The 15,806-nt window shown below is 51.0% G+C and overlaps 1 protein-coding gene across 1 annotated transcript in view; it reads left to right on the plus strand.

Annotated features, from left to right (window-relative positions):
• The window catches only part of dok1b (docking protein 1b), an 87,953-nt gene that overhangs the window by 44,729 nt on the left and 27,418 nt on the right, over nt 1–15,806 (plus strand). Inside the window, exon 2 of the mRNA XM_085975879.1 lies at nt 14,019–14,321. Coding sequence (XP_085832005.1) covers nt 14,019–14,321 — 303 coding nt within the window. The remainder of the gene's footprint in view (nt 1–14,018; nt 14,322–15,806) is intronic.

The raw sequence follows: 15,806 nt of genomic DNA on the forward strand, positions 1-15,806 counted from the left end.
CCTGACCCCGTCGGACATCGCGTCTTAGGGCGCTAACTGGAGGCGCAAAGCAACTGAATTTTCCCCCCCTTTACTCTTATACTCCAATCGTCTTGCAATAAAGGCTAACATATTGGCCCAGAAATTCGGGTCGGAGGCTTCCCGCGGGTGCAAGCCCCCGACCTGCACTTACCTAGCGCGCCGGCCGTTGTGTTGTGGGCCCGCGTGGGATTCCAATCCTGGGCCTGCCCCAACTGCCGGCGCGCAGTGCTTGCGTATCCCAGGGGCGCAGTTAGTTCGATGCGTCCCCTGGGATCATGTGGGCCATGGAGAGCCAATGGTAGCAGGGAAATGCTTCATTCATAAGTTTGACAGGAAGAGCTGTCAAACCTATAAATACTATAAGCCCCAAAACATCACTAAAACTTCAAATAATTTTTTTTTTTTAAATCACATTTTTAAAATAACTATAAATTACATGAAATAACTATTTTAAACAATAATTTAAATTTTTGAAAAAATTAATTACATTTTCTAACGGGGCTAAAAATAAACATGCCTTTCTTTAAAGTATTTAAAAATAATAAACCTGTGGAAAAAATGCTTTAATTTTACTTAATTCACCACTTACCTTGTTAAAAGCAGGCCTTGCGACTGCTTTTTATAAGTGTAACTGCTGGAGACTTACCCTCCCGGAGAAACCTGCAAAAAAAACGTAAGTTCGATGCGCACGCGCTGCCTCTCCGCACGCGTTCCACCTGTCAACCCCTTCTTTCAGGGGAACGGAAGTGCCGGTTTCCCGCGCATGCGCAGTGCATGCACAAAACCGGCACTTTCGTTGGGCCTACGCGTGAGTACCCAGTGTGTATTCACGCGTTGGGACCCGAATTTCTGGGCCAATATTTGCTTTCCTAATTGCTTGCTGTACCTGCATGTTAATTTTCTGTGATTCGTGTACAATGACCCTCAAATCTCTCTGAAAACCAACATTTAATAGTCTGTTGTCGAGATACCGCGGCAAACGTGGGAGTCGAGACCAGAGTTGGTGAAACACAACTGCTTTAATCAAACCTCATGGCAAAGAGAAACTGGAAAAGCCCGCGCAACCACTTAAATACTCCCCAGACAGGAAGTGCTCCCGGCAGCCTGTCCCTGTGGGAAACAAGTTGCCGGAGGAAAGGGCCCCCGGCTGGGGGCGGCTGCTGCCGGCAGTGCGCCTGCGTAAACTGTCCGTGCCGCCGTGAGTGGATTATGTCCAATGGTGGCGTGTCGCCACAGAGCTCCCCCCAGAATCCGCTTAGGAGGAGTGGATGAGTCGTGACGGTGGTCTAATGGTTCTGCCGGAGCGGCTCTGAGTGGTCGCCGGTCTAGTTGGTGGGGCCGGGCGGTTCGCCGCTGGCTTGCTGGCGGGACGGCCTCTAGTTGGAGGTCGGGCCACGGGGACCTGTTCCCCTGGTTTTGTGTGTGCTGGTTTGAGCCGGTCGATGGAGACTGTTTCGACCCTGTCGCCGAGTCGCAGCTTGAAGACCTTGTCCCCGGTTTGTAGTACCTCGTACGGGGGTCGCAGGGGTCCACGGTGCGCGTCGTGTCGCACGAAGACGAAGCGTGCCTGCTGTAAGTTTGGCGGGACGTGAGGTGCGAGTTCGCCGTGTCGGTTGACCGGAAGTGGGGCGAACTGTTGAGCGGAAGAGAAAGAGTTGAGCCGCTGCTGTTCGGCCGACCAAGGCGTGGTAGCCTCCGGGAGGAATTCGCCTGGTACGCGCAGCGGTTGTCCGTAGACTAACTCCGCTGCTGAGGACTGGAGGTCTTCCTTGACCGCGGTGCGTAGGCCTAGTAGCACCCACGGTAGGCGGTCAGTCCAGGTACTGTCCTGCAGGCCGGCGTGGAGTGAGGCCTTGAGTGACCTGTGGAAGCGTTCACAAAGCCCGTTGGCCTGCGGGTGGTACGCCGTGGTTCGGTGGAGCGTCACCCCGAGGTTGCGTGCTGTGGCCGTCCAGAGTTCGGAGGTGAACTGGGCGCCTCTGTCGGAGGTTATGTCGGCCGGTACGCCGAACCTCGCGACCCAGGTGTTAACGAATGCCCTGGCGATGTCGGCTGTGGTGGTGGAGGTCAGCGGCACTGCCTCAGGCCAGCGTGTGTAGCGGTCGACCATCGTGAGGAGATAAGTTTGGCCTTGCGATGGCGGCAGAGGACCGACGATGTCGACGTGTACGTGGTCGAAGCGGCGGCTGGGTACCTCGAAGTCTCCCAGGGGTGCTTTTGTGTGCAGCTGTACCTTAGCCCGTTGGCAGGCGAGGCAGGAGGTGGCCCAAGTCCGAACATCTTTGCTGAGGCCGTGCCAGACGAAGCGCTGGGAGAGGAGTTTGACGGATGCGCGGGAACCTGAATGGGAGAGCCCATGTAGCGCGTCGAAGATGCGGCAGCGCCAGGTTGCAGGGACGACCGGCCTGGGTTGGCCGAGTGAGACGTCGCAAGTGACTGCCGTGGCTTCGGGCCCGTGCGCGACCTTGGCTAGGCGTATCCCTAGCAGGCAGGTAGCCGCCGAGAGGAGGTCTGGGTCCGTGAGCTGGGCCGCTGCTAGTTGCGCGTAGTCGACCGCGAGGTGATTCGCGCAGATGGCGGGACGGGAAAGGTAGTCGGCGACAACGTTGTCTCTACCGGAGACGTGCTGGATGTCCGTAGTAAACTCGGACACGGCCGCGAGCTGGCGTTGCTGCCTAGCGGACCAGGGTTCGGTGTGCTTGGCCATCGCGTATGTGAGCGGCTTGTGGTCCACGTACGCGGTGAAGGGGCGGCCCTCCAGGAGGAACCTGAAATGGCGGACCGACAGGTGGAGCGCGAGGAGCTCGCGGTCGAAAGTAGAGTATTTGACCTCCGGGGGGCGCAGTTGGCGGCTGTAGAAGGCAAGTGGCTGCCACGCGCCATTGACCCACTGCTCGAACACGGCTCCGACCGCGTGGTCGGAGGCGTCGGTGGTGAGCGCGACCCAGGCATCGGCCCTCGGGTGCGCGAGCAGGCTGGCGTCGGCGAGCGCGTTTTTGGTGGCGTCGAAGGCAGCTGACGTGTCAGTGGTCCAGGCTACGGCCATCTTGCCGGATTTACCTTGGAGGGAGTCGTATAGGGGCTTCATGAGGGCTGCAGCTCTGGGGATGAACCTGTTGTACAAGTTCACCATCCCGAGGAACTCCTGGAGGCCCTTGATGGTTTTGGGGCGGGGGAATTGCTGGACGGCCTGCACCTTTTTGGGCAGGGGGACGGCCCCAACAGGGGTGATGTGGTGACCGAGAAAATCGATCTCGGCTAGGCCGAATTGGCACTTCGCCGGGCTGAGGATGAGCCCGTGTTGGGCTAGGCGCCCGAACAGGATGTGAATGTGTTCGAGGTGTTCCTGTTGGGAGGAGCTGGCCACGAGAATGTCGTCTAGATAGACGAATAGGAAGTTCAGGTTCCGGAGGATTGAGTCCATAAGGCGCTGGAAAGCCTGGGCTGCATTCTTGAGGCCGAAGGGCATCCTCAGGAACTCGAACAGGCCGAATGGGGTGATGACGGCCGTTTTGGGGATGTCTGCGGGGTGTACGGGGACTTGGTGGTAACCGCGCACCAGGTCGACCTTGGAAAAGACGGTTCGTCTGGCCAGTCGGGCCGAGAAGTCCTGGATGTGCGGCACCGGGTGGTGGTGTCGTTGAGGCGGCGGTAGTCCCCGCAGGGGCGCCAGCCTCCGCCGGGCTTGGGGGCGATGTGGAGGGGCGAGGCCCCAAGGGCTGCTGGATGATGCCGAGTTGCTCCATGGTGGTGAACTCGGCCCGCGCGATTTCCAGCTTGGCTGGGTTGAGTCTGCGGGCATGGGCAGAAACCGGGGGACCGGTGGTGGGGATATAGTGCTCCACACCGTGTTTGGCGGCTTAGGCCGAAAAGGTCGGGTTAGTGAGGGTGGGAAACTCGGCTAGAAGTGCCGAGTAGTCGTCCGTGGCTCTGGCGAGGCAGTAGGTCGTCAGGCCGGCCGAACGGGCCGGGGTGAATGCGCCAGGGATGGGGGCCATAGTATTGATGTCGACGAGGCGGTGCCTCGGAATGTCGACAAGGAGGCCGTGGGCGCGTAGGAAGTCTGCGCCGATGAGTGGGCAGAGGACCCTGGCTGTGAGGAACTCGTAGCGGTGGCCTGCGAGGTCGAGCGTGACCATGCGGGTGCCGTATGTGCAGATGTCAGAGCCATTGGCTGCAGCCAGCGTGATACCCCATGCGCCGCGTTGGATTTCGAGGGCGGAGGCGGGGGTGATGCTGTGCTGGGCCCGTGCCGCACAGAAATCGGCGGTTGGTGCTGTCGTCGGTGACGTACGGTAGAGGCCCCTTTTGCCCCGCGGCCATCGTGGGGGCCGGTGCGGGGGGGGGTTTGAAAGTGCACGGTGGCGTGCAGCGTTGGGCCCTAGTGCCAAAACGGGTGTGGTAGTAGCAGTGACCCGGAGTGGTAGGGCGGTCGGGCCTAGTGGGCCGGGGAGACCGCGTGGTCGTTGCCATGAGGTCGGGCGCGACGTCGCGGGCAGTCTGCGCAGAGAGCAGCCGGTCGGCCTTTTCGGCTATCTCATTCAGGTCCGTGGAGCCAGACTCCGCAATGAGCGGGCGGATGCTGGCGGGGAGCTGCCGAATGAAAAGCGTGCGAAAGAGGGCGCCGGGGTTTTTGTCGTCCGAGAGGGACAGCATGTGGGAAAGCAGATCCGACGGTGAAGCGTCACCAAGGCCGGGGAGGTCGAGGAGTTGGCAGTTGCGCTGGTAAGAGGACGCTTGACATTTTTTAAGGAGCGCGCCCTTCAGATGTTCATACTTGCCTTCCACTGGTGGATCCTGCAGCGCTGCCCAAACCTTGGGGACTGTGGCGTAGGTGAGAGAGGCGACGAGGTAGTCGTACTTCGTGGCGTCGACTGTAATGTTTTTCAGCCGGAATCTGGACTCGGCTTGAATGAACCAGGCCTCGGCCAGGTTCTCCCAAAAGTCCGGTAGTTTAACCGTGACTGCGTTTGTATCCGCCATGCTAGCTTAGGATTTGTCCTGAGCGTCGGGGTCACCAGTGTTGAGATACCGCGGCAAACGTGGGAGTTGAGACCAAGTTGGTGAAACACAACTGCTTTAATCAAACCTCATGGCAAAGAGAAACTGGAAAAGCCCACGCAACCACTTAAATACTCCCCAGACAGGAAGTGCTCCCGGCAGCCTGTCCCTGTGGGAAACAAGTTGCTGGAGGAAAGGGCCCCCGGCTGGGGGCGGCTGCTGCCGGCAGTGCGCCTGCGTAAACTGTCCGTGCCGCCGTGAGCGGATTATGTCCAATGGTGGCGTGTCGCCACACTGTCACCTTTTTAAAAAAAATTCTGCTTTTCTGTTCTTCCTACCAAAGTGGACAATTTCACATTTCCCCACATTATGTTGCATCTGCCACCTTCTTGCTCATTCACTTAATCTGTCTTTATCCCATTGCTGCCTCTTTCCATCCTTTGTCAGCTGTGGCTCAGTGGGTGGCACCCTCGTCTCTGAGTCAGAAGGTTGTGGGTTCAAGTCCCCCTCCAGAGACTGGAGCACAAAAATCTAGGCTGACACTCCCAGTGCAGTGCTGTGGGAGTGATGCACTTTCGGAGGTGCCGTCTTTTGGATGAGATGTTAAACTGAGGCCCCCTCTGCTCTCACGTGGACGTGAAAGATCCCATGGCCCTGTTTCGAAACATAGAAACATAGAAGATAGGAGCAGGAGTAGGCCATTCGGCCCCTTGAGCCTGCTCCGCCATTCAATGAGATCATGGCTGATCATCCAAATTCAGTACCCTGTCCCTGCTTTCTCCCCATATCCCTTGATCCCTTTAGCCTTAAGAAATATATCTAACTCCTTCTTGAATATATTTAATGAATTGGCCTCTACGGCCTTCTGTGGTAGAGAATTCCACAGGTTCACCGCTCTCTGGGTGAAGAAATTCCTCCTCCTCTCAGTCCTAAATGGCTTATCCCTTATCTTTAGACTGTGACCCCTGGTTCTGGACTCGCACGCCATTGGGAACATCCTTCCTGCATCTAGTCTGTCTAGTCCTGTTAGAATTTTATAAGTTTGAGATCCCCTCTCATTCTTCTAAACGCCAGCGAACATAAGCCCAATCGACCCAATCTCTCCTCATACGTCATTCCTGCCATCCCAGGTATCAGTCTGGTGAATCTTCGCTGCACTCCTTCCATGGCAAGAACATCCTCAGGTAAGATGACCAAAACTGCACACAATACTCAAGGTGTGGTCTCACCAAAGCCCTGTACAACTGCAGCAAGACATCCTTGCTCCTGTACTCGAACCCTCTTGCTACGAAGGCCAACATACCATTTGCCTTCTTAACCGCCTGCTGCACCTGCATGCTTACCTTCAGCGACTGGTGCACAAGGACACCCAGGTCTCGTTGCCCTTCTCCTTCTCCCAATCTATTGCCATTCAGATAATAATCTGCCTTCCTGTTTTTGCCACCAAAGTGGATAACCTCGCATTTATCCACATTGGGCAGATGCATGGCAGACGCAGCATAATCACCCAACCTGTCGAAATCATAATGGAGTTTCTCGGCATCCTCCTCACAGCACACACACCCACCCAGCTTTGTGTCGTCTGCAAACTTGGAGATATTACATCTAGTTCCCTCGTCTAGATCATTAATATATATTGTGAAGAAGAGCAGGGGAGTTATCCCCGGTGTCCTCGGCTAATATTTATCCCTCAATCAACATCACTAAATTATCTGGTCATTATCACATTGCTGTTTGTGAGAGCTTGCTGTGCGCAAATTGGCTGCCGCGTTTCCTATATTACAACAGTGACTGCACTTCAAAACGTTCTGCATTGGCTGTAAAGCACTTTGGGACGTCCAGTGTTCGTGAAAGGCGCTGTATAAATGCAAGTATTTTTATTTCTTTCCTCCTCACAACATACTTTCCAACCTAGCTTGGTATCTTCAGCAAACTGGATACGTTACACTTGGTCGTCTCATCTAAGTCATGGATATAGATTGTAAACAGCTGATTGTTGACTTGTAATTAGCCACTTCTAGATTCTCAATTAGCCACTAGTAGCGACTGTATTCGACAACCTTGGAAGGGACTTAACAGTTCTTGGGCTTGATCCTTCCCCACACGTAAACCGAGTTGCTTGAAGTTATGCCCTGAAGTTCTGCACTTTGGGCGTTGAACAACAACAGCTTGCATTGATATAGCACCTTTAACATAGTGCACCATGCCAAGGCGCTTCACAGGGGCGTTAACAAACAAAGTTTTGATCTGTTGCTTCATCCTGAATGATTCAACTTCCTTATCGCTGTAATCTTTCCAAAGTGTTGAATTGGTTAATGCGTGTCTCTTGTAAACGGGCTGGCTGCCAGAGTTGACTAGTTTTACTCTTGAGTGGGTGTGTGGACGAGCTTGACCAATCACTTTTTTTATTTACACTGAAAACTGCACCGAACCCTGTGTTGTGTTTTTTTTTTGCTTTTTCTTGTTCTTTTTCAGGAAGTGTATGTCGCTGCTGAGAAAGAAAAAGGAAGACTTACATTTCTGTGTCGCCTTTCACCACCTCCGGACAGCCCAGAGCGCTTTACAGCCAATGAAGTACTTTCTGAAGTGTAGTCGCTCTTTTAATGTGGGAAACACGGCGGACAATTTGCGCTCAGCAAGCTCCCATAAACAGCAATGTGATAATGACCAGATAATCTGTTTTTGGTGATGTTGATTGAAGGATAAATATTGGCCGGGACACCGGGGAGAACTCCCCCTGCTCTTCTTTGAAATAGTGCCGCGGGATCTTTTGCATCCACCTGAGAGAGAGCAGACGGGGCCTTGGTTTAACGTTTCAGCAGAAAGACGGCACCTCCGACAATGCAGCGCTCCCTCAGCACTGCAGTGGGAGTGTCGGCTGCCATTTATTGCCCATCCCTAGTTGCCCTGATCGGAGTGGCTTGCTGGGACCAGTTGAGAGGGCAGTTGGTGTAGGACTGGAGTCACTTATAGTGCCAGACTGGGTAAGGACGGCGGGTTTCTTTCCCGAATAGGCATTAGTGAACCAGTTGGGTTTTTACTGATGCCATCTTTTTATTTCCAGGTTTAAAAAAAAATCTGAATTTTAATTCTCAAACTGCTATGGTGGGATTTGAACTGATATTCTTAATCCAGGCATCTGGATTGCTAGTCCAGTAACACAACCACTACAGTAAATCCAGCTCAGATTGATGGGGATGAAAACCTCCTTCGTCTGTGTTAAGTATGTGTATTGTATTGAACAATTAACACAATGACTTAAACGTATAACTCAAACAGGTCTTTACTGGTTGGAGGTAGGGACTATACGTAGGTCTTTACTTCATGCCCACAGGCGGGAACTGAGGGGAGATCAGTACCCACAGTACTATTTATACCCCTATGGCCAGGAGTGGTACTGCGTATCACTACGCCCTACAAGTAGTGCAGTCCTGTCCATAGGTTCAAAGTAGCACACATATTACATACACAACATTCCTCCCTTCCTAGCTTTACAGTCATCTCCCCATTTAACATAACGTAATAACATATATACATATATAACTTCAGGTTTACATAACAGAATAACATAGATACATAGATAACTTCATGTCAAAACAGATCACAGATTCAGTCTCTGCAGAAAACAGTTCACAGATTCAATCTCTGTGGTGAAGTCGGTTCACGTTGCTGGAGTGACTCATTCAATAGTCCTTCCATGGATTTAACAGTTTGAACTTCCGAACTGAATTGGCTCCGTTCGGAGGGACCACGTGTGTGATCTGGTAGAGGTAATAATGGTTCAGATGGGTCATCTTCTGTTTCGACTTTTCCTTTTCTGCTTCTTGGAGACTCTCTGGGCTCCACTGTCAGCTGCCAGCTGCATGCGCAGTTCCTCCTTCTCTTCCTCCTTTTTCCGTAGTAGAGCCACCTTCTCCCGATGTTCCGTAGACTTTCGGTGCTCCTCCATGATTTCTGTATGGTGGGAGTCGAAGTTACAAGTTGGGCAGGACAGGACATAGTAATATTCGGTGTCGTCCTGATCTAGGCCAGCGAGAGGGTCTTCTATTTCCTCCATACCCAGCTTTTGTTCCAAGTCCAGACATCTTTCCTGAAGAGACTTCTTCATGCGTACCTCTTCATCCAGCTTTTTCTGGGCTTTCAGCAAGTCGTTTACTAATGACCTCATTTGAGATTTTACTACTTCAACTTCTTTTGGAGATTGATTGATCGGACTATGCAATCCCTCTACCGGAGCAGCTGTTTCAGCGGTCTGTTGTTCTACGTTGACGTGAGTCAGCGTACTTTTGGCATCCAAGGGCTGCTCTGTTGCAGTCATCTCAGTCTGTGTTGCCACCTCAGCTCTTCCAATAACCTTTGAGAGCTCCGAACCCCTTTCGTTTGAATATTGAAGTTCGTGTTCAAGTTTTTCCCATTTCAGAGTCCTGTCCTTCAGCATATGCAGGAGTTGGCTGACCATTAACTCCTCTGACATCAGACGTTTTGTGTGCTCCTGCTCCATTTTCTCCATCAGCTGCTTCTGTTGTCTTTCCAGATTCTCCAACTCTATATCAAAGAACTCTTTCGTTGCATTCAACTCTTGCTCAAAACGGCGAAGCATTTGTTCTAATTGCTGTTGTAGTTTGAAATGGAGTTGAGTTCGAGCCCGGTGTCCCTCAGAAATGGGCACATCAGTAGACTTGCCAGACTCAGAATCCACAGTTAAACTATGTTGTTGTTGCTCAGTGGAATTCTGTGCTGAAACTTTGTCTTTTGCACCTGAGTTGGGCTTACCATCATCCGTTCCAGAGTCTGGGCCGACTATCTTCACCGAGTTCTCACTCGTTATTGTTTGTAGGAAATGCCAGTCCATATTCATTTTCCTAATCCACTCCCGTCCTAGTAGTGGAGAACCTCCTTCAGATATCACATATAAGTCCATTATTTGACTGTCTTCGCCCTTGTGGACCACTGCAACCTCTATTTTCCCGATGGGGTACACTCTTTGCCCCGTGTATGTTTTCAATATAATCCCCGTATCCTGTAGGGGAATATGTTGGAATAACTTTCCGTAATCTTTCTTATTTATGACCGTCAATGCCGATCCAGTGTCCAATTCCAGTTTTACTTGGACTCCTTCTATCTGAAGAGTGACCCAAATTGTCTGGAGGTCTGCACCCTTACCAGCGTTGAGTACTCTTAAGCTAGCCAGTTCATTACAGCTTAAGCTAGCCAGTTCATTACTGCTAGCGTCTGAATCGGACTCCTGTTCGGTCACCTTGTGTACCTTTGCGTATTTTCCTTGCGGTGACTTCTTGTTGCTGGTCTTCTTCCCTGACCTGCATACTCTAGCTATATGTCCAAGCCTACCACAAGTTCTACATTCTTGGTTTTTAAACCAACACTGGTTCTGATCATGCGTTGTCTTTCCACAACGATAACATTTGCCAGAACTCTCACCCAATTTGTGTGCACTGAGCTCCGGTGACCGTAGCTGCATTACTGCCGTGCCTCTCGCTGCGGCTTCGTGTGCTGCTGCCATAGTGACCGCCTTCTCAAGCGTCAGCTCATTCTCCTCGAGCAGTCGCTTTTGTGTATCCTGTTTAAATAAACCACACACAAATTTGTCTCGTAGTGCATCTGTCAGTCCCGTTCCAAACTGGCAATATTTCGCTAATTTACGCAATTCCAGCAAATATTCAGCATTGCTTTCATGCTGTAGCTGCCTTCTGTCGTAAAATTTAAATCGTTCCGCTAGCATCAGCGGCGTGGGGTTTAGATGATCTTTCAGGACAGTAACAATCTCATCGAACGTCTTATCCGCCGGTTCATCTGGTGATAACAGGTGTTTCAATTGCCCGTATGTCTTCGCACCCATTAAATTTAATAATGTTAGAGCTTTATCTTGGTCACGAATTTTATTGGCCTTACAATAATTTTTTACTCTTTCAACATATATGGCCCAATCTTCGAGGTCACTATCAAAGGTGCTAATATTCCCGTGTTTAGGCATTGTAGATTTGCAATTTCTCAGATTTTATTTTGTTTACTTGTTATCAAAGATGGCGGCTTCCCGCTCTTGCCGTCGTCCTCCGCCCACAAAATGGCGGTTTTCCCGCGCTTGGCGGTCTTCACCCGTCCCCCGACGCCGTCTCCCTTCAGCCCCCGAGTGCGGCCCTTATCTTCGCCGCGATCGATAGCCCGCGCTGTGCACCGCGGCTCTCGCACCTTGAGCTTCTGCAGCCGCCGCGCCTTTCAGTCCGAGTGCGGCCCTTATCTTTGGTCCCGATCGCTGGCCCGCGCTGCGCCTCGCACTTGAAGCGGCTCCCGGCCTCTGGCTTACCCGCTCGCGCGGCTCTTGCTCGCTCCCTCCCGGGCTCTGGCTTACCCGCTCGCGCGTTTCACCGCGGCTCTTATCAGGGATTGCGATCGCCCTTATCTTCTCCAACTTCCCCAGCCCTGTCTTTGCAGCCAATGCTGCACGGCTTACCCCACCACCTAGGTTGAACAAGGAAACTGCAGAAAGACTTCTGTCAGTCGCTGGAAGCTGTCAGGATGGCTGCTGCACTCCAGTGCTCAGTCGCTGATGGAGGCTTCAGAGTCCTAAAGCCTGTCGCTTCTAGTGGGGTGGTGATGTTTGAAACCTCTCTTCAACTGCCGCAGGGTAAGAACCTGACTCGTCGCCAGTGTTAAGTATGTGTATTGTATTGAACAATTAACACAAAGACTTAAACGTATAACTCAAACAGGTCTTTACTGGTTGGAGGTAGGGACTATACATAGGTCTTTACTTCATGCCCACAGGCGGGAACTGAGGGGAGATCAGTACCCACAGTACTATTTATACCCCTATGGCCAGGAGTGGTACTGCGTATCACTACGCCCTACAAGTAGTGCAGTCCTGTCCATAGGTTCAAAGTAGCACACATATTACATACACAACAGTCCGGTAGCTAAGGGTCTTACACAAAATGAGTTTGGGGCAACCAGTCTCTTGTGAATGTGAGGCCCACAGCATAAAACTGAGGTGCGCGACTAAATTGGACACCTCTTTCAAAGAGCCGGCACAGGCACGATGGGTGGAATGGCCCCCTACAGTGCTGTCAGATTCCATGATTTTAATTATCCATGGTCCAGCCAGCACCAATTGGCACTAAAATGGTCATCTTGCTCAGAGAACAAGAGGCATAATCCTAAAATCAGGAAGCGCTCCTTCCCACAAAGGGTAGTGGAAATCTGGAACTTTCTTTTTTTCCCTCCCCTGCCATAAGAACATAAGAGATAGGAGCAGGAGTCGGCCATTCGGCCCCTCGAGCCTGCTCCGCCATTCAATAAGATCATGGCTGATCATCGACCTCAACTCCACTTTCCTGCACCATCCCCGTATCCCTTGATTCCCTTAATATCCAAAAATCTATCGATCTCTGTCTTGAATATACTCAACAACTGAGCCTCCACAGCCCTCTGGGGTAGAGAATTCCAAAGATTCACCACCCTCTGAGTGAAGAAGACTTATTCTGAGACTTATTTGTGATCCTTGGTTCTAGACTCCCCAGCCAGGGGAAACATCCTCCCTGCATCTGCCCTGTAAGAATTTTGTATGTTTCAATGAGATCACCCCTTATTCTTCTTGAAGGTCAGTTCGCTGCTGACTGCAGTGTTCAGCGCCATTCACAACTCCTCAGATAATGAAGCAGTCCATGCCCGCATGCAGCAAGTCCTGGATGACGTTCAGGCTTGGGCTGATAAGTGGCAGGCAACATTCGTGCCACAAAAGTGCCAGGCAATGACTATCTCCAACAAGCGAGAGTCTAACTACCTCCCCTTGACATTCAACGGCATTACCATCGCCAAATCCCCTACCATCAACCTCCTGGGGGTCACCATTGACCAGAAACCTAACTGGACCAGCCACATAAATAGTGTGGCAACAACGCAGGTCGGAGGCTAGGTATTCTGCAGCGAGTGTCTCACCTCCTGACTCCCCAAAGCCCTTCCACCATCTACAAGACACAAGTAAGGAGTGTGATGGAATATTCTCCACTTGCCTGGATCAGTGCAGCTCCAACAACACTCAAGAAGCTCGGCACCATCCAGGACAAGGCAGCCCACTTGATTGGCAGTCCATCCACCACCTTAAACATTCACTCCCTCCACCACCGGCGTACCGTGGCTGCAGCATGTGCCATCTACAAGATGCAACTTGCCAAGGCTTCTTCAGCAGCACCTCCCAAACCCACGACCTCTTCCACCTAGAAGGACAAGGGCAGCAGGCACATGGGAACACCACCACCTCCAAGTTCCCCTCCAAGTCACGCACCATCCTGACTTAGAAGTATATCGCCGATCCTTCATCGTTGCTGGGTCAAAATCCTGAAACTCCCTCCCTAACAGCACTGTGGGAGTACCTTCACCAAACGGACTGCAGCGGTTCAAGAAGGAGGCTCACCACCACCTTCTCGAGGGCAATTGGGGATGGGCAATAAATGCTGGTTTTGCCAGCGATGCCCACATCCCATAAACGAATTTAAAAAAAAAAAAAAAAAAGTTGAAATTTTCAAGACTGAGTTCGATAGATTTTTATTGGGTCAGGGTATCGAGGGATACTGAGCAAAGGCGAGTAGGTGGAGTTGACGTACAGATCAGTTATGATCTGTATGACTGGCAGAACAGGCTGGAGGTGAAGGTGCTCCCACAGTGCTGTTAGGGAAGGAGTTCCAAGATTTTGACGTGGTGACGATGAAGGATCGGCGATATACTTCTTAGTCAGGATGGTGTGTGGCTTGATGGGGAACTTGGAGGTGGTGGTTTTCCCATGCGCCTGCTGCCTTTTGTCCTTCTAGGTGGAAGAGGTTGCGGGTTTGGGAGGAGCTGCCGAAGAAGCCTTGGCGAGTTGCTGCAGTGCATCTTGTAGATGGTACACAGTAGGCAGCTGTGGCAGGAAATTGGCTCGAATGGGCCAAGTCGGCTCCTTGTCTTCCATGGTCCCTTACGTTTTTTGTATTGTGTTTTTGCAGAAATACTGGAAGAAGAATTGGTTTGTCTTGTATCCGGCCAGCCAGTATGGAATCTCCCGGCTGGAATTCTACGACAGCAAGGATGGGGTCAACGTGTCGGAGAAGCAGGCCACCAAAAAACTGGACAAAAAGATAATCCGGCTGTCTGACTGCATCAGCATCGCGCAGTTGCCGAGCGAAGTGTGTCCAAAGGAGTCCATGTCTGCCTTCACCATTGAAACAGGAGAAAAATTATACACCTTCGCTGCAGAAAAGCAGACCAGCGCAGAATGGGTTGAAAGACTCTGTGAAACTACGTTCCCGGTGAGTGCAACAATTGTCATTGACCCTGGAGAGGGTGCAGAGGGAGAGTTCCCAGAGTGGTAACAGGAATCATAGAATGATACAGCACAGGAGGAGGCCATTCGGCCCATCGTGCCTGTACCGGCTCTATGGTACAACTGCCCAATTAGTCCCACTGCTCTTTCCCCATAGCCCTGCAAATTTTTTTCCCTTTCCAAGTATTCATCAAATTCTCTTTTGAAAGTTACTATTGAATCTGCTTCCACCGCCTTTTCAGGCAGCGCATTCCAGATCACAACAACTCGCTGTGTTTATAAAAAAAAAAAAAAGTTACCCCCTGTCGCCTCTGGTTCTTTTGCCAATCGCCTTAAATTGCCGTCCTCTGGTTATCGACCCTTCTGTCACTGGAAACAGTTTCTCTTTATTTACTCTATCAAAACCATTTATGATTTTGAACACTTCCATCAAATCTCCCCATAACCTTCTCTGCTCTAAGGAGAACAACCTCAGCTTCTCCCGTCTATCCACATAACTGAAGTCCCTCATCCCCGGTACCATTCTAGTAAATCTCCTCCGCACCCTCTCCAAGGCCTGGACATTCTAAAGTGCGGTGCCCAGAATTGGACACAATACTCCAGCTGAGACCTAACCAGTGTTTTATAAAGGTTCATCATAACTTCCTTGCTTTTGTACTCTGTGCCTCTATTTATGAAGCTCAAGATCCCATAAGCTTTTTTAACCGCTTTCTCAACCTGCCCTGCCACCTTCAACGATTTGTGCAAATCTCCCCACTGGTCCCTCTTTTCATGCACCCCCTTTAGAATTGTACCCTTTAGTTGATATTACATTTTGGTAGGAAGAATGAGAAGTTATCACTTCACAATTCTCTGCATTAAATTTCGTCTGCCATGTGTCTGCCCATTTCACCAGTCTGTCTATGTCTTCCTGAAGTCTGTTACTATCCTTCTCATTGTTTACTACATTTTTGAGTTTCGTGTCATCTGCAAACTTTTAAATTATGCCCAGTATACTCAAGTCCAGGATCATTAATATATATCAAAAAGAGCAGCGGTCCTAATACCGACCCCAGGGGAACTCCACTGTATACTGCCCTCCAGTCTGGAAAAATAACCATTCACCACTATTCTCTGTTTCCTGTCATTTAGCCAATGTTGTATCCATGCTGCCACTGTCCCTTTAATTTTGTGAACAAGTCTATTATGTGGTAATTTAGCAAAGGATTTTCCAGTTATGTGGCGAGACCAGAGTGCTGTATAAATCTATGACTCTATGACTAAGATGGGGCTGTTCTAGAGCAGAGGTGGTTAAGTGGAGATTTAATAGAGGCGTTCAAAATTATGAAGGGGTTTTGATTGATTAAGTAAGGAGGAAATGTCCCATCAAACATTCCCAGGGCAGGTACAGCACAGGTTGAATACAGAGTAAAGCTCCCTCTACACTGTCCCATCAAACACTCCCAGGGCAGGTACATCATGGGTTAGATAC

The sequence above is a fragment of the Somniosus microcephalus genome, chromosome 2, assembly GCF_052327205.1.
Source record: "Somniosus microcephalus isolate GS21.2 chromosome 2, FLI_Smic_1.0, whole genome shotgun sequence".
In the NCBI taxonomy this organism is placed as follows: domain Eukaryota; kingdom Metazoa; phylum Chordata; class Chondrichthyes; order Squaliformes; family Somniosidae; genus Somniosus; species Somniosus microcephalus.